Source organism: Perna viridis, chromosome 6, assembly GCF_037379345.1.
Source record: "Perna viridis isolate PV_CMFRI_1.1 ecotype Kerala chromosome 6, ASM3737934v1, whole genome shotgun sequence".
NCBI lineage: Eukaryota > Metazoa > Mollusca > Bivalvia > Mytilida > Mytilidae > Perna > Perna viridis.
Genome location: NC_142450.1, coordinates 26,606,923 through 26,633,114, shown reverse-complemented (window position 1 = coordinate 26,633,114; position 26,192 = coordinate 26,606,923). Strand labels below are relative to the sequence as shown.

The window sequence follows — 26,192 nt, the reverse complement described above, 5'->3', positions numbered from 1 at the left end:
AGTAGTTTCAGAGGAGAAGAGTTTTGAAAAATTATTAACGACGACGACGACCGACGCCAAGTGATGGCAATAGCTCACATGGCCTTTGACATTTTAAAAATACCTTTATATCAATTCACTTTTATTTTGAACCATTGTAAACCAATCACATATCTAAACTGAACCATTTCTGAAGTCAAAAAGAGGTTTGGTATAGATAAATTTCACGGTTGTATATTGACATTGTGGTAAAACCAACATTTTAGGAATAACTTTAGACAAACATAAACAAATTTCCTGCAATCAAACAGCAGATGAATATAACACCAATGAATTGGGACTGCTCAAAAAGAAAGTTGCTGTATAAACTTATAGTCTAATATAAAACAAACTACATAGATACCTTTGGAATCTCTTTTGGAATCTGTTTCATCTTGGTCGTCAGGTTGTATTCTAGCTGTCCGTAGAGATGCTGATCGACGTATTTCTGAACTACCAAGACTAGACTTACTATCTGAAGATGTTAAGGCATTTCGTTCTCTACGAGGTACATATGCTAAAGACAAAAAATGGGCCTTTTATTTTAAATGTATTACACAAAGCTTATAACTAATGAAATGATTTTAATGAATGTACTCCATTTCTGTTTTTCAAAATTACAGAGTATGTCTTCTAGTTTATCAAAAACTTCTGTCTATGAAAATAAAAAGAATAATGCATGCTGACACCAATTTACAAAATCACCAGTGTCACAGTTGTCCTTTCATTTAAAACATTATCCAGAATTCCGGAATAAGATGTTAAGATAAAATTGGAACATACCTGAAGATGTATCTGTAGAGTAAATACTAGAAGAATCTTTGGAATCTCTAGACCGTCTAAAACTACTCCTGGTTTCATCCTGAAATCAGAGGCAAGTTTCTGGGTACTTTTAAATTAACTCTTCAAAGATGGTTACAAGCAAAAAATTTCTCCTGTCATTGTATATGAATTTAACTACCTGACTTAAATTTCCTTCAAATTTTCTTGAAGATATGAAGTGGGTTAAGTATGATATCAAGTAAAACCTAATAACTTCACAAAGTTTGATTAGAAATGATATACCATTAGAATAAGGAAGGTCATGTTAGCTTCAATAAGCTGTACATGATTACACCAGCCCAACATTCCATCTGTATAGTTTCATAGATTTCAAAGTAAAAACATATAACTAGCATTTCTCTTTACTGACTTGAGCTATACATTATGTCAGAATGTGACCAAATGATAGTACAAATTGCAAGACATTTTGAACAAGGGGTAGAACAAATTGTAATTATCATGACCAAGGGGTAGAACAGATTGCAAGACATCATGACCAAGGTGTATAACAAATTGTAATTATCATGACCAAGGGGTAGAACAGATTGTAAGACATCATGACCATGGGGTAGAACAGATTGCAAGACATCATGAACAAGGGGTAGAACAGATTGCAAGACATCGTGACCAAGGTGTATAACAAATTGTAATTATCATGACCAAGGGGTAGAACAGATTGTAAGACATCGTGACCAAGGGGTAGAACAGGTTGTAAGACATCATGACCATGGGGAAGAACAGATTGCAAGACATCATGAACAAGGGGTAGAACAGATTGTAAGACATCTTGACCAAGGGGTAGAACAGATTGTAAGACATCATGAACAAGGGGTAGAACAGATTGCAAGACATCATGAACAAAGGGTAGAACAGGTTGTAAGACATCATGACAAAGGGGTAGAATAAATTGCAAGACATCCATCATGACAAAGGGGTAGAACAGATTGTAAGACATGACCAAGGAGTAGAACAGATTGTAAGACATTGTGAACCAGGGGTAGAACAAATTGTAAGACATTCAGAAAATTCTATAAATTTTCTAAAATTAGAAATTTGAGGTTTATCTTGATACTACACTTCTCTTCTGATACTCTAAATATAGACATTTTTGCTTCTTGTCTACATTTGGCATGGGTATAAGTGTTGCAGTCCAACTTCTAAACATTAATTAAACTAAGCTACAACATTTTTGTGAAAAGGTTATTTTCTTGAATATTTTGTGACCAAATACAGCAAAAATGTCCCCCACATAAAAAACACACTTACAGATGTCCTATATCTTAATTGGACCCTACCTTCCCTCCCCTTATTCTGATTTACTTACATCTGTCCTATATCTTCGTCTAACTGTTTCAGGTTGATCTACATTAGAAGATTCTATAGACTTATCACTTTCCGATATAGCATTGTTTGTTCTATCACTAGATTTTGAGTCACTAGGTTTTGTGTCTGTAGAATGTAACACTTCCTCAGCCTTCTGTATATCTTCTAATGTAACTCCCTGTAAAACAAGAAATAGTTTTACACTTTAGAATAACTCATTAATTGAGAAAACGTAACTCGCCAGATCAAAATAATGCATTTGTCAAGTAATTGATTACAACATTTATTTTACTTCACTCCAGTTGTGTGTTTTTCTTGTTCAACAATAACCATTCTCTAATGTAAATCGATCTTCACACTTCCTGACTATTACGAGATAAATATTTCTGGTCTCTAGAGAGAATAAGTTCTCAGATGCTGATTAATTGAAATAGAAAGGGATGATTCTACAACTTTAGCTTATTGCTTATGAAATTTCTCAAACTGCAATCAGTAAGCTTTAATATTTTTAATTTCTCGGCAAGGCTGGATATTAAAAATATAAAAGTTGTCTTAATGTGAGAAATGCCTATAATCAACTTGCAATTGTTGTAGATTCTGTACATTATTAACTAAAAGGGGATATGATACAAGGTATAACAGAGAAGAAAATATCCAGAAAATAAAGAACTGTATTGATATAAAATGGATCCCTCAATCAATATAACAAAGTAGTATACCTGTGTAGACCTCCTTGTTTCTCTTGCTCTCTTGGCCCTAGCTTTTCTCTGTGTTTCAGCTTCCTCATCCCGCTTTGGTAATTCATAAGACCTTTAAAAGTCATTTTGAAAAATGAACAATTTATATTAAAAAAAAATAAAAAATACTTCAAAGCTCTCACAACACATATGCACATTTATAGCACATACAATGATGATGTTCAAGAGTTGTTCTTCCTAGATTAAATGACTTTCACCTGATGAACTTCTGTAGATAGCTGATAGGACAGTTCAGAAGGAGATTTAAACTTTTTATTAATATCTTTGAACAGTCTGATAGAAGACTAAATCTCCTTCTCAATGTCAAGTCAACTACCTATGCAAGTTCATTAGGTGTTTGATAATATATTAATGGAAGACCACCTCTATCATCTGAAAGTTAGCATTGTTTGTGCTGTAAAACTAAATTACAGTCAGTGAATCTTCCTATCAATATAATCGTCATGAAAAGTTTGAAATAAGTTTGAAGCATAATTCAAATGTTCATTATGAAGAAATACAATTGTATCTAAGAAGCTTCACTGCTTACTACTCATGCACACACCAAATAAAGGGAATGAACACAATATCGAATTCAATCCTGAAAGTATTGCCCAGCACAATAAATGATCAGAAATTTAACTAATAATGAATGGTACATGTTTTTGAATTAAAAAGCACTTCATAAATGAAATCACAAGTTACAATGAAAAAATAACCAAAAAACAAAAATCAAAGCAAAAGCTAAAACAAGAAACAAATTTTTACAAATACATGTATTTCAAATTTACAAATATGTCATATACATAAATTTTCTAAACTTACTCATTAAAATATCAACATTTTCTGGTTTTTTAACATAAACAATAACAACTTCTTTGAAAAAAAATTAGTAATGCAAAATTGATGACAAGAATGTTAGAAATGATGGAACAAACCTCCTGAATGCATATGAGTAGTTAGTACCAAAACTGGGACATGATGCAAGAGATGAGACTGTTGGGACAGTTGTCGTTGCCGTGGTAACCGATGACAGAGTGGCAGTGACAGAAGTAGGTTGTGAAGTTGTTGTAGTTTCATTGAGTTTGGCCTCTCTTTCTCGTTCGCGCCTTTCATTTTGTTCCTGCTGCCTGCGGTAGTAGGGGACATAAGCAGATTGGTAGGTAGAAGTACTGCGATATGGATTTGTGATGCTCCTGTTGTAAGCAGAGATCCTAAATGGAAGGGAAAAAATAACATGCACAGTCATGCCAGGCAAGGTAGATCTAATATAGCTGCAAATTTTCATGAGAATGACACAAGCATTTCAAGTTGGAACCCATTACTACAATACCACTTAGCTTAGAAATCTTAATTTTAGTTTTCTTTTCATCAATGATATTAAGTATTTGAACATTAGTAATTGCTTCCTGTGAAAAAAAGGTTGGACCTTATTTCAACATTATTAAAGCCACAATGTCATTCCCATATAAGTGTAAGGAAAATAACTTTCTAGAAGAACCATTATTTCACACAAACATTCTAAAATGCTGAAGAACAAGCATAATGATTTCATGGAACAATGTATATGTTTTATACACAATGTAATGTCTGTGATTATAATAAAATATGAGATTTAAAACATATGATACAATGAAAATTCATAAATAACTTTAAGGAGTTGGTGCACTAACATACACTGGTGGTCATAAAAATGGACAAAAAGAAAAAAACAAAACAAAACAAAACTGATCCTCATGAACATATTTCTCTAAGAAAAAAAGGTTTTGACTGGGCCAGAAATTCTTAGATAATTCAAAATAGTAATGCTGTCAGAATTATATACTTCAAAGTCAAGAAAGATCATAGAAAATTTAGCTGATAGCTACAACTCAGAGCTCCTCAGGACAAGGCTGAAAATTTCATACAAGTATTTTTGAGAGAAAATGTAATATAACTGATAAGCCCAGAAAATAGCCAATAAAATGAATAAGAGTATCGAAAGCAAGGTGTCCCTGCAATGGAAAGGCAATATTATACATGCAAGGAGTGATTATCAAAATAATATACTTTATCTATGATACACAATTTTGTAAAACTAAAATGTTTCATAGAAAAAACAATATTATGCTAGTTCGTCCAAAGCCATGATTATCTTTATTATAAGCAGTATCTTGGAAGATGAGTTGCCTAAAAAGTATCATTCCAGAGAAACCTTTAAAACAATTAAGGTAGTTGCTGATGAAAATGGATTGCTAAAAAAAATTTAAGTGAGTGATTTTTCTGAAGACAGAATCTTAAATTTTAGACAATAACCAATGACTGATGTTAATGCTTGAAATGAAAAACAGGTAAATACAATAATGCATATATTAAGGTTGATTATGATGTACCTATCTAATGGTCTTTCTTGGTTATCTGTAGATCTTCGTAATGCTGTCTTGTCCTGCAAATATTATGAAAAACATGATATTGATGGTATTAATTTTAATTTTTCATTAATAAGATTGTGAAGCAATTATAAATATATTTGAAGTTCTGAATATTGGTCCTCAGACACATTTGATAAGTAAACATTTGAAAATGACATACACTATTAACAAAAAATTATTGACTGCATAAATCAGTGCTTATAGGTATATATGAGCAATTGGGATTCTTATTTTGGCAACATCAGAAAAAATCAATTTTTTCTAAATGTAAAGATTAAACCAGAAGCTCCCAGGAGCCTGAATAGCTCACCCTGTTAAAGTGTTTGTCTTTCAAGAGCAATAAATTTATTAAGGAGCTGTCCAACAATTTTGACTCAACAAGACTTCAGTGGGACTATCTTAAGGATCAGTGATTGAAAGTTTCTTTCTATCTATTATAATTTTCAAGATATTGGCTGAAAACTTAAAAAAAGCATTATTCACCTTTCAAAGGCAATAACTCTTACAAGGAGTCGCCTGACAACTTTGATCCCTAAGACTTTTGAAGGCCTTATAATAAGGGTCATTTCAGCAATTGAAATAATATGGCTAAACCTAACAGTTTTGGAGATATATGCAAAAAATTACTGTCTGATCCCTATGTTCTATTTTTAGTAACGGCGGCCATGTTTTTCAAGGGATCAAAAATTCGCACATCAGTTCTATGCAGGATACCCCAAGGAACATTCATACCAAGTTTGATTCCAATTGCTCAGCCAGCACTCCACAGTTTAGTTTAGTTTCGCACTTTTGGCTAGGGATGAAAAATGACATAAATGGAAACCAGTGGTTGCTAAACTGATTAAAAATGAAGAATCTATTGTTGATAAAACATTTTCTGAAAAAAAGGTGACTTTTAAAAGTATTTTGCAATGTTTTATATATTTTTAATGTTGAAGGGGCTTTTTTTCAATGACAATTTGACTTCATTGTGAAAGTGAAAGTAAGTCAATTTTTTACCATGCTAAATTTAATAAGTGGATTACAAAGTGAAATAGCTCAAAATCTAACCGGCGATGCCCATATGAGGAAGGAATTTCTAAGGAAAAAGTTTGAACAGTTTCAGGGGATGAAATAAAAATTTCAGTTATTTTGCGGGAAATTTGATATTTTTAAACCTGATTTTATGAGCTTTTTTGCAAATTTTCCCATACTTTTGCATGGTTTCTATGGTAACCCTATATGCTGTGGGTAATTTTTTTCCAGAAAATTTTTACTGCATTCTGAAGGCCTTGGCTTGAGCTATTTCTAGATATATAGATTTACAGATGCTTGACAATTTTTTTAAGTGATAAATGTTACAAAGCATCAGATTACAAGACCAAAATTAGGCAGTTCTACAATACTGTGGAGTGCTGGCCCAAGTGGTATCAGAGAAGATTTTTGACAGATATAACATTCAAATAGCAAAATAAACGTTGAAAAAGGGCAATAACTCCAACATGGCTTAACAGATTAATATGAAAATTTGACCACAGTTAGATCTCATTATGCTCAACAGTTGAACTTCATCAGAATTTCGCTCAGCATGATGAGATCTATCTCTGGTCAAATTTTCGTTTTAATCTGTTAAGCTATATTGGAGTTATTGTCCTTTTTCGACAATTTTTTGCTATTTTGAATGTTATTTCTTACAAAAATCTTCACCTCTGACACCACTTTACCAATTGGAACCAAACTTGGAACATAAATTGTTAACGACGACGACGACAGATGCCAGACGCCAAGTCTGATAAATGGGAATATCTTCACTTCTTACATTGGTTTACAATTCTTAATCTTTATTTAACTATGTCAAAATCTATTCTTCTTTCTTCCACAATTTTTTTTTGCAAAAAAAGAAATCTGCCTTACTACTGCAGTAGGATATAATGATGTTAAAAGTAGTAAATGTAGTTGAATGCTAGAGTGCCAATATTTCTAATTTAGAATCATGACCTTACAGGTCTAGCATCATCAAAACATGTCACAGAAAAAAAAATATCATGAAAAACCGCACTATTAACTCCAGATTTAGATAGATTAATCTTAATTTTTTGCAGACATCCTGATACATTTGATCAATTTAAATGGGGGTGTTTACCCCACCTGTGAAATAATCCCGGCTGCAGCAAATCATGATTTAGCCAACAGTTGTGCAATATGTGCACACCGTTTCTTTTAAAATTGATAAATCAATGAGCATCTGACCAGCAATCTTTTTTGAGTTCTCTATGTAAATCTTCTTGTTCACTGATGACAATGTCTAGACAGCATATAACAGTGTGGTACAATTATTTTCAAACAATTTAAAAGAAAACTAACATGTCAAAATTTTAAAAAGATGTTTTTTGTCAAAATGCTGATAATTCTGAAGAAATGTCAAATAAACAAATACTTTAATTTGCAATGTAACACAAAATTTCAAATATTGGACAAACCCACTCAGCAAAAAACATGTAAAAGCAAAACAGCATTCAATTTAGTATCAAAGCTAAAAAATGAACAAACTCTTAACTCTGGAAATGGGGAAATATCAACAAGCAGCTAAAACAACACTCACATTCTCAGAGGGTATTCTGGGACTTGAGAGGGACCGAGAGAGATTCTTATCTCCCTCTTCTTTGTTATTGTCTATCACCATACTGGTACTTCCTGTTTTACGTAAACCAGTTCTCCAAGATGGGACATCTGGTTGAACTTCTTCTTTCTTTATTCCACTGACTCCAGTAATTATTAGGCTAGGGACCTGTACCAAACATGCTTCAAAATTAATTTGGCTAAAAAATCATGCAAACATAAAATGAACACTTTCATGCAGCAAAATCTATCTTCAAATAAAACCAAGAATAACAAGTAATTAAAAATACCAACAGACTTCTGAACGAAACTGATAGCAAGAGAATTGTATACTGACAATCTGCTTACCTACTAACAGTCTATTGTGTGTCATCAAAATTAATAATCAACACCACATACAAGTAACTAATATTATGTTTCATTTGAACCTCATGTTGGAAAGCACTACTCTAACTATGATAAGTTTTTCATCTCAAAAATTCAAAAAACACCACATCTCATAAGATTTTTTCTTTTTTCTTTGTTTCTATTTTTTTCTTCACAAAAATCTTTAAGCTCTTACATTTCATAATTATTAAGTTACTGTGCATATGTATTTTTTATGGCTTTAAAGATAATATGCATTTTATAGAATTAGCAAGGAAGTTCATTAACATGCCTGCAATTGATTTAAAGGGAGAGAATTAAGCTTCAAAAAAGTATTTTAAAAAAAACAACAAAAAAATATCTACCAAAAACAAAGTTATAATTTCCTGATTAAGTAATTTATATTCTCGTATATTATGTGTCTTAGATCCTGACTAAAGTGACCTAATCTGGAACTCTTTATATAAGGAAAGCAGGTACACTGTACCTGTTATAGACTTAAGATGAAAAGATTTCAAAGCAGGACAGAGAACCAGTATATTCAAGGTTCAGTATAGACAGGAAACATAAGATTAATGATACAGGAATGTTGATGATTTATCAATGTTATTTTCTTGTATATTAAATACAATATTATGTAAGAATAACAGTATCAGATGCAAAGGTTAAAGGTCGATTAGGGAATTGTAAAAAAAAGTGTAAATAAATGTTAGTTGTGGTAGTAACAAAGTGAAACCTTCAAAACCCTACTGTGTACACACTACATTAACTTCATACAAAAAATTTGTATAAAAAATCTTTTCTCTTGATCAAACCAACCTTTTCTCTACCTCAAATACAGCAATATTGTCTCTTACAAAAAAGGAGTATTTTTATAGTCTGACTTCACATTGTAGCCTTTAAGTTGTAAGATCCTCAAAGTCAACTTGCAAAGTTATTAGAAGAGTACTCAAGAAATTTCAGAATGAGAACTAGAATAGATTAAAATGTCTATCTAGTAGGGTTAAAATTAATTTGTTGGTAAACTAATGCTTTCATTAAAAGAAATCAAATAATAATTCTAAAAATTATAAAAATTTTTGCAATCAAACAAAAAATTTAAAATGCTAGAATGGAGGTTTGTAGTAAAACAACAAAAAAGACACTCAAGATCAACTTCACCCCACAGAAACCTTTCCCCCCTAAACAAAACTTTATTGGTGTTTTGTGTTATCCTGCATTAGTAATTTAATACCATTAGCCCTAATATTAGTGTTTGACAGTTAAAAACAGGTGTACACATGCTATATTCAATGACATGCGGACTACCTCCGTTACAGATTTTGACGGAGCACTGTAAGTCCTAGATAATGGCTCCTTCTCCTTGCCGGGGACGCTTATAGATCTAGAGAATTCCTTTTCTTTACGAACAGACTTATCTTCTGCTTTTCTCTCTTTCTGCTCAATCTCCTGTTTTTCTTTTTCCACTTTTTCTGTTTTTTCCTTTTCCTTTTAAATGGCCAATAATTTGAATTTTACTACAGTCACACTACTAAATATGGCATTTAAGACATCCCATTTTTTTTTAACTTTAGAAAATGTATTTCAATAAAACACTGTTCTAAAGCCTTTTATCTGTATTACTGAAAGGTCACTTTATTTAGATCAAGGTGGTTTAGAGATTAGATTCATCTTCACAAGAAGCAAAGTGTATGAACAATAATTTTTTGGGGTTTCAAATAAAAGGGTCAAAAGGTTAATGGTTACAAGTGCAATTCCATTTCAAACCACAGATTTTTTTGTGTAAGGATACAGGGTATTGTAAGCTCGTGTCAAATAAAGATTTTTTTTATTAAAAGAGTGTGTGAACAAAAAAAATTATTTTACCGTATGCCTGCGTTTTTCAGCCCACAACTACAAAAAATTCATAATCAACAAAGACTTCAAAAGAAAAAAGAAAAAAAAAGAAAGATACCAAATACTTCCCTTCCTAACTTTCCCAATGACAAACTACAAGCTTCATTCAGTCAGAAAAAAAAATGCATAAATAACAAGTCACAAAGCATAAACAGCAACTGTATGGTCTTTTCCACAGCACAAAAGCAATAGTCATAAAAACCACACATAATCTTACTTTTAGAGTTTCTTTTGTATCACCAATGTCTTCTATTCTTGGAGTTTCTGAATCCTTCTTGTCAGCCTCATTGATGACATCATTCTTATTTTTATCAGTTACTGTGTCAGTTTCATTTATTTCTTCTATTTTTCCCATTTCTGGTTTTTGAATTTCAACTACAGCTGTAATTGGAGGCTTGTCCCTTTCTCTGGACTACAACACACAAATATAAGTACAAAATGAACACTATGGAAAATCTCAGTACAAATGTACCAGTACAGTACTTGATCAATTCCTTTTAAGATTTCAGTAGTATTTTATAGCAGTTATTACAGACATAAATTTAAGGTAACCCACTCAAATGTTGTGCACATGTTTTGACTAGGTGCTTGGATTTTGATGCCACTAAACTGTGGTACTATTTTGATGCTTTAGAATTATTTTTCATTTGCAGATAAAGTTTAAAACTACGTCCGATAACTAATGTATTCAGATCATCTTTATTAGGCAGTGGGTCCTTATTCCTATTTTCCCAAATGTTTTATATCAGATTTGAACAAATAAATTATGCACTGTTCTCTAATGCAGTATTTTACAAAACTGTGTTCCAGTTTTATACTACAACTGTTCTATTTGAACAGACAAAATGCATTACCCATTTAAGAGATATATGTCACTGACTGAATATAGCTTATCTGTTGTGACCATGAATGTTACACTGTTAAAAAAAATGCCAAGATATTGTCCACTTCGAATAAAAAAAAGTTTTTTTCCTTGCTTAAAAATCATTTTTCATTGAAAATTGTGTTGCAGTATGAAGACAATATCAGTGCACTGACTTGTCAAAAACTTTGATATATGAATTTGGCTTAAACTGAAGAAATACTCGGCACAGCCTCACATTTTCCTTCAGTTCTAGGCCTCATCCATATATCACTTTTATGTCAAGTGAGTGCACTGCTATTGTCTATTACCAAACAAGCATTGGTTATTAATGCTTATCTTCAGCATTTCATACAAAAGTCTCCTTTCCATTTAGTTTCAAAGTGGGAACTGTAGAAGTGGATTATTTTTATGCTCAAGGCTCAAGAATAATCAATAGTAAGTGAAATAGAGAGTAAAAAAATTTGGCAGGTTGATTTTTACGGTGGAATAATTCCTTCAAAGCAATATTTTTACGGTGGAATAATTCCTTCAAAGCAATATTTTTTCATAGAAAGCAGAAAGTTTTTAAACTTCTAGAGTGCTGTTGATTTTATGTTTTCTGACTTGCCTTTGATACTTTTCCATATCTGAAACATTAAGTTGTGCTAGGTGTACCCCAACTAGTACAGGTAGTTGTTATCTGACAGCAATCAAAATCGCTTACAATGTATTTCCTAGCTATATAAAGCCACACGATAAATTTGAAATTTATCCATCAATTTGGAGCAGAGATTTTCATGACAAAAATTTTCTCTATCATTCCATAAATTGATACAGGAAATCTATAAACGGACAACACCTTAAATCACATGCCCCATTTATATGAAGCCACATAAGTCTCAAGAACACACTTCAACATTTGACCCTTTTGTATATATTTCTCTTATGGATTTATAATAGAAAGTGAGTGCACGTTCTTGTACCTTGATTTATGTACTTCTGCATACTGTATGAATTTTCTTGTGTCCAATCCTTTTTGTTATTTGACAAATATAATATGTTTAAACTATGAAGCCACATACCAAATTTAAAACCAATCCATCCATTGAAAGCCAAGACAATTGTGACGACATTTGGATAGATGGAAGGACAAGGTGATTCTGATATACCACCCAATTACAGAGTGGGGGTAAAATATAATTTTCAATAAGTCCCTTCTTACCTGGTTGGCTTCCGTTGACTGTTTATTGAGCTCATTCTGTTTCTCTACAAAAGTCAATGCAAAAATTTCTTGGTTACTTCACTTACTATTGTAATAAACATATGTATTACATTATTGCTCATGTTTTGTGCTAATTAATTATCAGAAAGTAACTAAAATCACATACGACTTATGCCTCATCTTTATAATTCAAAGTCCCACTCTTCTTTACCTTTTTGCCTAGGCCTTTCCCCTGATCATTTTACTCTCAACATACCTGTCTCAGACTCGGAACTGTCTCCATCACTGGCAGAACTAGAAGAAGTCTTCAAAGTAGTCAGATTAGCTTCTTCTAAAGTCTCCCTCTCCTGCTCCAAGTTCTTCAAGATCACATTTTGTTTTTGGTCAACACTCATGCGGGTCACAGAACTCCTAAAATAGACAAAGAATTACGTAATATTACATTCTGCTTCAAAATTAGGAAAATCCATACAATTAATATATTCCTGGCATTGCAGTGACGGCTTTTCAGTCCATATAATGTTTTAAGATCCTAAAGACTGCACTCACTGTTTCACATACTCCAAAAGCAATAAAAGCATATTCATCACATTTAATTTTTATGAAATTTATGGTCTTAAATTGTAAATTTTAGCATTTACCAAACCAGAGATATATTAAACACTTGTAAGAATAATTTACAAAATAATTCAGCACTGTAACTCAATGCCAAAGAAACTGTTTAACTAATTAAAAGTACAAACTATAAACAGACTTTAATCATAAGGGGAGGTAATTCTATATGTCAGAGTCAAATTTAATGTTTGCATATAACACAAAAGATTATTATAAAATTACAAAGAACATGCAGTACACCTTTCAATAATTAAACATTATTTATTCTTCCTTTTCAAAATGTGTTAAGGTGCATATGTAATAAAAATAGAAAAGTTTGTTTCAATTCAAAAGTTTTAAATTTAGAATTCACTAGTACATTTTAAAACCTGTAAAAGTACAATAATTTAATTTACTTTGAACTTTCAACAGAAAAATGCAAATGTGTGTTATACCAAAAAAAAAAAAGTTCTTAACAATCAAAGATATTTTTTTTCAATCTTGTAAATAATATTGCAGCAAAACTGCAAAAATGGCATTGATAATAAAATCAAGCTAAGCTTAATGTGACATATCATACACAGAAAACTACAGAAACAATAAATGACTCTACCTACTTTTCAGGTAACAATTAGTTACTGGTATTATCCCTTCAAAACTTCGACAAATTTAAAATGTCTAAAATACCAACATCAAACTGCCACATTGAAAAACACTACTTCCTTAGATGAAGTTGACCATCCTAATACATCAATGAATTTCCTTTTTAAACACATGTATAAGGTTCTTAAGGAAAATTCTGTATGAATCACTTAACCTTTTAAGCACTAAGGGCACAATTTTTAACTTTTATTACTGAAGTATCTACATGCACCTACATGTACATGTATAGGAAAATGTATATTACATCGAACCATGTTAATACCTAACCCCTTTGCATACCCCTTAAGAGTCAGAAGCATCATTCATGAACGTTTGGTTTTTATTATTTTCATTTTTTTTTTAATACATCATTTTCTGTCCTACCAAGTGAGGTAGAAGTTTTCTGTAATTTTTTTATGTTCATTCCTAATCTGCTAGGCAAACGAAGTTTTGTAAAGCAGAAATGTGGTAAAACACATTTTTTGAAGAAAAATCTTTGTTCTTCAGGGAATTTGACCTACATGGTATCTTTTATACAACTGATTGTGTCTATACAGAAAAAGAAATAGCTGCAAATCATGAAAATTTTCCATCAGCTCTTAAGACTACCTCACCATTTTGTTTTTTTGAAGATTGAAAAAAAAAAAAGAAAAAAAAAAAAAAAAGGGTCAGTTAGGTTATCGGTTAAACATTATTTTTTTTTTATTAAATTACAGCCTAACCATTGAACAATCGGGGCAACATATCCAATTAAATTTTGTACTGGAGATTTATTTGACAATAGGAAAAGCTAGTACTTTAAAAAGAAAACGTGTTGATAGATGTCAATATCAGTCTTCACAACTAACTTTCCAGTTCACAGAGGCGAAATACATTTTCAAAATTTTTTATACAGTAACTGCTGGCCTGTAGTGGTTAATTTTACAGGCCCACCTACATTTTGACAAGCCTTGGTCTTCGAACTACTGCTTAACTGGGAAGACTGCAATATAAGCAGTCTTAAACAATACTGGCATAAATATGTTTTCATTTAATTTGGTTTAACATCCCATGGCAGATATATCATACATTTCAGGACTAGAATGGTTGACCAATTGAACAGACCTTCTATGTACTAGTCTAACACACTGTGCAATATCTTAATTGTGTTAGCTCACAGAAGCAACAGCCTGCAGGAAGGCACACCATTCAACTCAAACACATTTTTCTGAATCATCACTCTATCCTGCTAAGCAGAGAAGTGAAAACCAAACTGTTTTTTTTTTCCATTACAGGTACAGGAATTAGTAGTGATTAAACATGATGAATAGTAGTTGTCAAAATAAAAGAAAGCAGAACAAATGCATACATAACAATGTCTTAAAGAAAATTAAAAAAATAGCTGTAACCCATGACTACATTTATTCCAACTTAAAAAGATTTGATTTGATTCATACAAAGCATTCTGATTGGTTGATTCTCTTTGGGCAACATAGATTATTTTGTTTAAACTAACTCATTAACATCAGTTGGGCAACAGTCTGCCGTTCAAATAATCCCAACTAAATCCTTTGCTTTAATATCATATCTAATTTGGACTGGTTCTGATTAGTTATTAAATTAAAAGACACGTTTTGTTTTTTTTCATTATTATTCTCTTATCAAGTTATGCTTGCATAACCAACTTTGGGATAAATTAGGCTTGTTCATAAATGGCTTCGCATAACATAAACTAACCATAAGTTGACTGCATCACATAACTTTGTCAAAACATTGAAATTATCTTTAAACATTCATTCTACTATCTTAATGTTGCAGTGACTATAGGTAACAGATTCTGCAATGCACTAACTTTTGACTTGATTGCTGTTATAGAAAGTTCTTTCCATAATGAGAAATATCATAACAAATCATAGATATTATATCAAAAACTTCCATGCTCCTAATAGCTGCACATGACATACATCAAAACAAAGGGCAGTTACTAATGTCTACCTTTCACTATGGTCCTCATCTATGTTCTTGGCATGCCTATTTGATGACATAAAAACAATGTTAACCACCAGTAAATAAATAAAAAAAAAAAACAAATTCAACTCCAACAGAAACATGCTATGATTTAGTCCTTCTTTTTTTACAGGACCTTTTAACCACTGACTTGAACAAGAGAGCTTTAGGGAACATGACTAAGCCATGGGAATAGATTATTACTAAAATTGTAATGTACATTTTATTGTTCACTAGAAATTGATTACCTTTGTTGAAATGTACACCAAGCTGCACATTCAAAAAAAGATTAACTTTTGCAAAAGATTTTTCAATGGAGACAAACATTGTATACACCAGGCTTATAATACCACACCTTTAAAGAATCAGGCTGTCTTTCAATGATCCAAGAAATACCACCCAACTTAAATATTATGCACACAATTGTAACTTATTAAAATACACGAAAACAAACAATAAAGTACAGTCAGCTTCAAATACAGAAGAAGAAACTACGGCCACTTCATATATAGAATATTACAAAAATCTATAACTATTTTTCAAAATCATTAAGTTGGGACTTTTTTGAAAATGAATCAAAATACAATAATGTCAACTAAATTTTTTGTGAAACCATAAATGATTTCAATGAAAGGTTCACATACAACTTACATACTTGGGAATAGTACTTGCTAAGTTCAAGATTGCACCAAACTTCACAGAAAGATATGGAAACTTCATATAATTCAAATGATTTCTGTAAAAACTTGTAAAAGTAAACAGCAGAGCCACAATTTTACATAACAAGTTCATAATTTCAATAGACTATAACATAAATGGTGTGTAAATGTTATGTCAAATTATACAGTCTATTTTTATTACAGACTAATATTGCAATGAATCATCCCTTGTATTAATTCAGAATACAGTAGAACTAATTTTTATAAGGTTTTGAAAGGTACACTTCTCTTATCATGTGGACTAAAATTCCAACCACTTTGGTAGTCCCACCCTAGTTTGAGATACATGTAACATTCGGGCTTCATGAAGTACATTTGTATGTCACTTTCAATGATTGTTAAAACTAGACAAATAATAAGAATTTACAAGTCTGAAATGCCCAGTACTATCTTTCAGGTTCAAAAGACAATTGAAAATTGACCTAACACCCTTCCCTGCATGACTTTCATTGGAAAAATTTCCCACATCTAAGATCATGAAAATGACATTCCTTTTGCATTAGAAGATCCTATCAGTATTTACATGGGAAAATTCCTGTGTAAACAAACCATAGTCTGTCCCTATTATACTGCAATGATTCATAGAATAAGTATGGATAAGTTCCACACAGAAGATGACATCTTAAACACACAAAAGTTGGTCTAACTTGAGGCATCCAGTCTTCCATCCAAGGTTTTTTTTTAAATGTTACTTTTCAAAATTAGAGTGGTAACCCTGCCTATAAATCTTTCAAAGGTGGAGGGAGTTTTCCAACATTAGATCAATTAAAATTTGATCATTATTGAAACATGTACATCAAAACAATGATTTTTTTCTAAACTGTCAATCTAAAGCTTTCTTGAAATCACTTTATATTAAAAAACTTACTACTATATTCTATTCACTGCATCAGTTGACCCTTTCTACTATACGATAGCTGTGCAATAAACAACAAAGTCCCCCTATTTGACAAGCATACAAATAATTCACAGCATGACATGTACAAAAGAATCATTATTGAAATCACCTACCAAATTGTTCATTGAGAAAATCTATAAGAAACTAAACAGTGATAATAGATCCTACCTGCAGCATCCCATATTTAAATAACATCACGTTAACTCAGGTAAAATCATAGGTGTGCAAACATTTTGATGCATGGCCAATTTTACCTGTGGCCCTTGCGACTTTTTATCATTAGACCACAACAAAAACAAAAAAGTGAAAATTAATCATGTTTCCATTTGGTTGTTTCACTTAACAAAATAAATAACCTCAATAATTCAATTTATTACTATTCATATTATTCAGGAATATTTTCCCATAATTATCTTCTTTATATATTAACAACTAAGAATGCATTTTGTGTCATAATGGCCCTAAATATTTAAATGACATCTTTTTTTTCAAAACCAATTATCTCAATATTTTTTCTATTACAGTAATTTGTGTAAGAAGTTATCTAAACAGATTTTTAAATTACTAAGGACCCTAAATAATTGCTTCAAAAAGCTTTTGGTTTCTGAACTGGAAACTTAATATACTTTTAAGTCCTTTACCTAAAACTTCAACTTTAATAACTTTTTAATTCAGTGTTTGGAAACCAGAACAACAAATAAGTTTACTCTTAAAATAATTATTTGTGAACACATTCTTAATATTTTTTCTCCAAGGATTTCACCAGAACTTATGGAAAGGAAACAAAATTAAAATTACACTTATTTTTTCTTTACCTTCTTAACAAGGGAAATTTACCCCACTGAAAAGATTTGTTTGCGGTTTCACAAAAATGTCATTATAATTTCAAATTACTAAGAGCAAGACTTTAACTTGAGGATGTTCGATGGTCATATTTAACCAATTCTGTCAGATTTTCAGACTCCTCAGGTTTTATCCATTTCAAAGCATTATATTTTTTGCCAAGTGACTCAGCTTTTCTTATCATGATTTCAATGAATACACCTTAAAATGTTATTTGGGAAGTTTTTAAGAAATCCTTGTTATTTTGTTAGTGGTTTTAATAAATAAAACCTACAGAAAATCTGGAGAAATTATATTCCCTAAAAAATTACAAATGATAAATGTCTCCAAAACTAGCACATTGGCCTATCTATTTTTTTTCTTATTTTGTTCTAACAAAAAGTTTCTTAAAAGATTTCACAACCCTTTCAAATGCTCATTATCAGGGATGATTTAATGAGGTTTACAAACAATGTGGAAATTGACAAAATTGGAATTAAATACACAGCCAAAAAAAAAAAGAACAGTAACGGTAAAATCCAGATTTGAAATAGCCGAATTCCGCTAAAAAGTGGAAAAAAATCATAACTGTATTATTCATTAATACTGCAGGGGACATCCCTAAGAAAAATCAACCAGATCTACCTAACCAAATTTAATTCAACAATAGTAGGGTTGGAAAAGGGGGATAATCTATTACAATGTTGACCATAAAACAAAGTAAGATTGGAAAGGAGGATAACTGACCAGAAAAACATTGGACTGGAAAAGGGGAGATAATTATTATATAAGGTTTGTTAGAACAAAACTTAATTTACAATAATCAACAAGGTATGTTATCCCCTCCCATAGTACATTGTATCATAGATATTATTTTGTAAAGCAGTAAAATAACTCTTATCTAATGTAATTAAGAACAAATAATAACACATAAGTTTACAGTGTTAGCTGCATAAAAATACAGTGTTAGCTACTAGCTACTATAAATTCAATTTCTAAAATGACCAAAGAATGCAACAGACTAGTAATGGTGAATTAACAACATAATTCAGGACAACTCATAGCCAAATCTTTACAAATCCTGGTGAATCCCACAGATTTGTTTGTTTTCTATGTAAACAAGCTTCATACTTCAGACCCAATATTTATGATGTTACACCAAAATTTTACATACAGTTTGTAAACCTTTGGCCAAATAAAATGATTCACACTACTGATAAGGAACTTGTACTTGGGCATATCTAACTTTTTCACCTGACTGGGTCTAATTTTACAACTATAAACAAGAAAAACTATATTATTTGTAATTTGTTTTCGTACAGCTGACAACAAAGGCTTTTTGTTTGTAATAATTGATACCCAGAGTCATGCTAGTTCATGACAAAATACAATAACCCAGGGCAATAAAAACATTTAGCATTTATATTCGAACAGTGAAGAAAGAGAGGTAACTCCCGTTGAACAAAAGTCAGTAAACACTACAACTCTTGCAAACCAAACTTTGTCCACTGAAATCTTGTTTGAATTGTTAAATCGTACAATATATATAATACAGAAAAAAAAAAACTAACTTATTTTTGCAATAGATAACAAATAACACACTTAAACACACTCAAATTGAGAAATTTGCACTTTAAAAAATTATCCATTCTAATGACAAAATATTCATGTGAACGTAGGTACATAATACCCTGTGCACACTGCTATCAGCTGTTAGGATCTCAAGTACAAAGACCAAATTATGTAGTCTTATTCAAGGATTAAAAGGACTTTTTGTGATGGATGAGATTTATTTCTTACACACAAAACAGAGCAGAGATTGTAATTCAACAATTCTTTTGACAATCCAGGTATTATGTGACTGCTGATACAATAAAGCTATGATTTTCAAATAAACCTTTTGAAGCACTTTTAAAGACAATACCTTTGGGAACAAATTGGTTGCTATTAATATGAATAAATATAAGAATAGAAAATTCCATATCTATTTAAAAAAGAGCACACTTTGAAATTCATTTATTACTATATTTAAAGCAAATTTTTACCTAGAATCTGATTTATATTTTACAACATTAATAAAAATCCCATTTAAGTAGGGACTGCATAATCTACATAGATAGGGGTGGAAGAGAACTGATTGATTATATTTAGTCAGTAGCTTTTCATGTATTTCTGTATTAAGAAAATTATAATCCTATCATGAATTGATACTCTTAGCCCCACTATAATGACTCTTAAACTTTAATTTGATTTTCAGTCAACCAGCTTTTTACTTTGGTCTACTTAACCCTACAATCTTGGGAATGATGACCTCATCTACAACTCCGGTAATAAGACAAGTTTCTATGGTGATGAACATTAAGACAGGAATATCACACCATTTTCTATATTCCTTACCGAGAATCATGCCAATAACACTGGTATGATACTAAGCTGACTATAAACTATACAGTCAGACAAGGACTCAGCATAAAACACTTCTCACTCATTTGAAGAACGTTTTTTACATTGTGTACTTGATTACATAAATTCATGCATACTGTTCAGGTTTCCAGTATCAAGAACAAACTTGATCAATACTATATTCATGACTACACAATGAATTAATGAGTTTCATTCCATGCTTCAAAAGCAGCCGATTGAATTCAAGCTACAGCAAGACACACTAAAGCACACTACAATCTTAGCTTCTATATTATAGCATCAAACCACAGCAAATTGCCCTTTAATTATTAAGGTCAAATAAAGATAGGTAACTCCATCTTAAACCTTATTAAATGTGTTGCTGTCATAAGAACTTTCAAATTATTTGAAACCCTCAATTCTGTTCTAATATACTCAGACAACTAAATATCAGTAACTATCACAGACATACTTCTAATACATTGTAGAATATGTGCTACTTGTATTCTACTACCACTTTTTGAAATGATCAATATTACAGAAAATTTTGACAACACAATGATAATTTCATAACTGTTAACTACACTAAATGAGCAAAATAAAACTTTTAAAGTAAAACTATACATAAATACAGGAATACAAACACACAGTATACAAATAGAGAAATCATATCCAATATCAGAATTGCTAATAAAAGAGAGAGTGTGGTTCCATAATAATAATTGTCGATTAAATGAAACTAAGACAACTGTGATCTTCCTTAAACAGAAATGGTTAGTTACCTATCTACGAGGGACTAATTCTGATGGTAGCTCTTGTTTTAAAGTCATTAAACTTGGCTTAATATCCTTACAACAATCAAAAGCTCAATCTACCCACAAAAGGTCCATTCCTATATTCAGACATAGTTTTTCAGAGCCAACCAAAAAAGTGGAATTTGAAATCAGAAGTAAACATACGATAAAAAAAATACTTTTTGAGAAGCTTGTGAAGACTAAAGCACACTTGTTAATGTTTAAAATATACTTTATGTGCCTTTAATAGAAACAGTGAAGAACTAGGATTTACTTGTTTTGTATAAATGAGCATCTGAGCTATTAATGTTCTTGAATTTTAAGCATAGTTTAAAGACCAGGAAGCTTCATACACTTAAAAGCACATCACAGTTTTCATGGATTTTATTTTGTAAATAAATAAATATATTCATAAATATTTAAATTCGTACCTTTAAAAAAATGATGTTTTATGACTAAAATGTCAAGATATATGAATGTTTTATTTTTCACCTTAAACTTTTTACAAAATAATTTATTTGAAATAAGCACTGATATCCACTGAAGTTTCAGTGTGTTTTTTCTGCATGGAAGTAAAAAAATATATATATACGTTTGCCATTATTTTTTTTTAATGATTTGCAGGCTTTAACAAATTCATAGTGGACCAACTGTGTGACAAAATCATGTGAATTAAAAAATAACAGCATGCAAATTTGTGCTCAATACATGAACATAACATATTCCCAAATCCACCAAAACTGTGATGCTCAAAGCAGAGAATTCTAGATAGCATAAAAAACAAAATGGTGTTTGGTGTGAAGAAGATAAAGCTAATTGTTAACCTTTGGGAATCACTCCTGCTGTAAACAATAAAGCAATTAACATAATAAAACAAGCTCTGAAATTGGAATACTAGAAATTTGTAACTGACAACAGTCATAGTCTCTCATGTGTTTCCCATTATGTAGTAAATTCACCATAAACAGATATTTGGCTCTACTACCGTATTTTTAAAAAATCTTTTGATAAAGATTGATGTACCATGGCTTTAGAAATAATTTCTTATAAATTAAGAAAAAAAAACCTTTCTCCAAAAAAAGACACTTTCAAATGATACTTAAAATACTTATAGATTTAACACCCTGGCCTAGGTTTCATAAAAATAAATCTCTAATCAAAATTTTCTCAAACCTTCAAAATCAGACCAATCAATTTTTTAGTTGAGTGAAATCTGGAACAGATATTTTGTTTTTGTGAAATGAGTCCCTGATCTGTTAATCAAACAGACAAAAAATGTATCTGTTTTTACAATAAGAGATATTAATTGCTATGACAAGTTAATGATACAAGCCACATAATGGAAAACACTACTAAATTCTTCAAGGGTAAAACTAAACGTTAATAATTTGGAACTGACTGGTTGCTGGCTGCTTCTATTTTCCTATTTTTCTCTTCAGTGGTTTAAATACCAGACTGAAAATTTATGATCTCATTTAAAATTCAAAAGCCATTGCAAGGGAAATTAAGTTTAAAACATATTTTCAAATTCAATATCCGTAACAGACAAAATGGTATAAAAAAATATCTAGCATAGACTGTATCATAGGGTGAAATACACAAGTATAGCTTTATATGAAGGGATCGGGGGTTTTGGTTATGTGTTCATAAAACTCTATGACTACTTAGCTTTTTCTGGTGGGAGCATATATATATAAATGAATATTGGTATTTTATTGGAACTGGTGCCCTTTTTATATTTTCTAACCTGTAAGTGATTCATACATGTATAATCATATCTATTGAGTTTTATTTGCAAAATATCTAATTTTAAAACACCTCTGATCAGTAGATGTGCTCTAATTCAGTGCAAAAGAATAGATCACATAACAGTGCCAAATGCAGACGTTTTTAGGCCATGTTAGATGGTGGAAAAATAGCAGCATGACAAACTCATCAGTGATTGAAGTTGAAGAATGTTGCATACTTCTGCAAGTGAGCATAATACAGAACTTTTGTAGCTTCCAGTTTCCTCAGTTCACAAACAATACTTGTTTATTTTTTCTTTAAAATGGAGAAATTTCTTAATCATCAAGAGACTTCAAATGGTAAAAATATAAATGGACAAAATAAATTGAAAAGACAAAAATATTGAAACTTCACCTGAAAATAAAATCAACATGCAAATCTAAAATGCTCATGTGCTCGTGACATCCATGCAGGTGGGATAAGAAACCTAATTAGAGTTATGCCCATTATAGCTGGGAACTTTAAACATACCTTCTCTTTCCATGTTGGTTACGATGTGGAATTATTTCGTTCAGCTCATTTTCTTTGTCTTTTAACTGCAATAAAAGAAATGTAATAAAATGCAACTCAAAACTTCAACTTTTTTACTAAACTGGCAAAGGAAAGAAAAGAATACGTTCAATTATAATAATTTCAGTCGTAAAAATGTACTGTATTTTGGTGTGTATTATGCGCACATTTTACATAGAAATTATTTCAAGAACATGGGGGTGTGTATTATGCATCAATATATAAGAATTGGCCACGAAATAAAAGATTTTGGTACAAGGAAAGACATTGCGTAATGTTAACAAACCGGAAGTGAAATGTTACTGAAAGAAATTTTATCAAATCATCAAATACATCTTTAAGTATTAAATTTTTAGTGATGTTTTTTTCAAATCATGTTCAAATTTCCTTCTAAAACCAAAAAAGTAACAAAGTGCTTTTTTGTCAAACTCTTGCTTTTGCTGCTAAAAATGATTATTCTGATACTTATTTTGATTGTTTCTTACAATTTTCTTTCTTAAAAGTATGTTTTCCATTGAAAAATTGCGAAATTTGAGTTACAATAAAAACTGGAAAAGTAAGATTTTCCCAACTACCGAATTTGTTTTATAAGCCGTTTCATACATCCTGTGTCAATTTTATCAAGCCTCGAAATTAAAATTATCCAATTTATGTAGCTACTGATCTTTACATGATGTTTCAGTCTGCATGTAAGTTTCTTTCCTTCACATTTTCATAGGAAATATCACACCAAGGTAATAAATTGACTGATCAAGTGCAAAATATCAATCTCGTCTCAACAAATTTCACTGTAATCTAAGACTAAAAAACTTTTTTTCACACACTAAAACCTTCAAAATTGCATTGCACACATACATAAATGTGCATTATACACACCAAGACACAGTACCCTTAAAACTACAAATCGATATCAATATTACATTTATTGTTGCTAGTCTGCTAAAATTTTTTTTCTTCTGTATTTTATGTTTTGTATTGTATATGCACTTGCATAATTGTATCTATGTCTTAGTTTTATGTTTTATATGTATGTCATTTATAAAAGCTCAGAGCTTATATTTCACTGTTCTAAACATGCAGACTCTAAATAAAGCTTTTTGATTTTATTTGATAGCAGTTTTTTGAAAATGTAAGTTTCCATTGCAAATGAAATCTTTTTGCATTTCATGTAAGCATAACATACAACTTAAAATATTTCAACTACAAAGCTTATTGAATCAAGAGAATTTAAGATAAAATACTAAGTTAGTGGAAGGCACATGGCTAATATGTCTGGATCGAAAAACAACCCAATCATCGAAAACTGCATAGTAATACATTAGCCAGAAATTCTTCGAAGTGGGCAAGCTAAAATTTTCACTTAACAACATCGTAACTGATAAAAGTGAATATTGTAACCCTTTACAACCTGATAAGCTTTAACTACCACTCAGATGTCCTTACACTTTATGCACTGTTTAATTAAAGAAAAGCCCCCTTTTCCTCAATTACTGCCAATTAAATTTTTCATAGAGCACTTCCCTCTAAGACATTCTCAGCAGTTATTTCATCATTTTCTTACATCAATAAGCCATTCAGTCTAGTAGATTAAAAATTGACAAGAAAAACCAAAATTTATCAATCAAAGACAAGGACATCCTACCCTGTCTGACTTATAAAAGAAACTGTTTTTTAATATAATACTCACTGATTGTTGTTTTGCTTTGAGTTCCTCTAACAGTTTAATAATATCACTATCTGCTACATCTAAAGCTGTTTGACCCTGAAATGTTCAGAATATCACAATTACATACAAATATTTTAACATGCTTAACAGGGTGCAGCTTGATACAAACACAGAGGTCAAACCCTACATACATAGGGTAAGTATGGCCCCACAGTTCAAGCTTGATACAGCTTTCAAGTCTGATTGTAATTATACATACATCTGACCCAGATAAAAGTTTGACCAGAAAAAGTCATGACCTCAAAAACTGACCCCAACTTTCTTTTATGGTATGACCATTTTTGGTATAATTAAGATACATTCCATTATACTCAAGTTATCAAAGAAATCAGGAAAATCCTTTCCTCATATATATAAATCCCAGCCTTCCTTTGGTAGCATGACACCTTGGGGTACAATTTCATAGAGACTCATAAACTAATAGGCAACTCTATGTCTGGACTTCAGGAAACTGTTTGTTACTGGTGCTTCACTCCTAGACAGTTCAAAATCAACCCCAGTACAACATTAGTGGTATAGGATATTATAGAGAAATATCATTAACATCCATATGATTTTACTGGAGAAAAATAGTAAAATTCTGTGAAATAATTATTTTGGCCCCAAATCCAAACAAGTGACGGTCATAATCCCCGAAAACAATAATAACTATACATTTGGTGGTTTGGACCCGTGGCCATGATGTAAAAATTTATAAAGATCAAGTATCTAATAATTAAGCTGTCACACAGAAACAAAATGCCTATGGACAAGGACTCCATAGACAATAACAGCACCATACCATTATACAAACTCAAATTATTTGGACAGGTGTTAATAAATTTGATGATACAAAAACCATTTTGGAATAACCTAACAACTAAATGATTGACCTACAGAATTATTTTTAATATCCATATCACACATATGTTCAACCAGAGCTTTGCAGACTTCATCCTGACACCAGTGAGCTGCAGCATGGAGAGGAGTCCAACCATCATTATCTTTAGCATTAATATCAACATCAGCTTGTAATAACACACTGAAATAACACAAATATACACAACAGTATTTATCAGAAATGATATTTAGAG

The 26,192-nt window shown here is 31.1% G+C and overlaps 1 protein-coding gene across 16 annotated transcripts in view; it reads right to left on the bottom strand.

Moving 5' to 3' along the window:
- LOC148614286 (protein phosphatase 1 regulatory subunit 12A-like) overlaps window positions 1–26,192 on the bottom strand; it is a 65,886-nt gene that overhangs the window by 27,705 nt on the left and 11,989 nt on the right. For 4 of the 16 annotated variants that reach the window (XM_088588316.1, XM_088588315.1, XM_088588319.1 and 1 more), the window contains exons 5-20: window positions 25,996–26,140; window positions 25,081–25,155; window positions 23,355–23,419; window positions 15,448–15,483; window positions 12,494–12,648; window positions 12,238–12,281; window positions 10,389–10,583; window positions 10,142–10,168; window positions 9,584–9,763; window positions 7,893–8,078; window positions 5,273–5,325; window positions 3,839–4,114; window positions 2,883–2,973; window positions 2,165–2,341; window positions 802–880; window positions 383–535 (exon numbers count right to left, since the gene is read on the bottom strand). In XM_088588316.1, the coding sequence (XP_088444442.1) occupies window positions 383–535; window positions 802–880; window positions 2,165–2,341; window positions 2,883–2,973; window positions 3,839–4,114; window positions 5,273–5,325; window positions 7,893–8,078; window positions 9,584–9,763; window positions 10,142–10,168; window positions 10,389–10,583; window positions 12,238–12,281; window positions 12,494–12,648; window positions 15,448–15,483; window positions 23,355–23,419; window positions 25,081–25,155; window positions 25,996–26,140 (1,937 nt within the window). Of the gene's footprint in view, window positions 1–382; window positions 536–801; window positions 881–2,164; window positions 2,342–2,882; window positions 2,974–3,838; window positions 4,115–5,272; window positions 5,326–7,892; window positions 8,079–9,583; window positions 9,764–10,141; window positions 10,169–10,388; window positions 10,584–12,237; window positions 12,282–12,493; window positions 12,649–15,447; window positions 15,484–21,919; window positions 21,938–23,354; window positions 23,420–25,080; window positions 25,156–25,995; window positions 26,141–26,192 lie in introns of all 16 variants that reach the window. The other 12 variants (XM_088588327.1, XM_088588328.1, XM_088588318.1 and 9 more) reach the window with 11 other exon arrangements.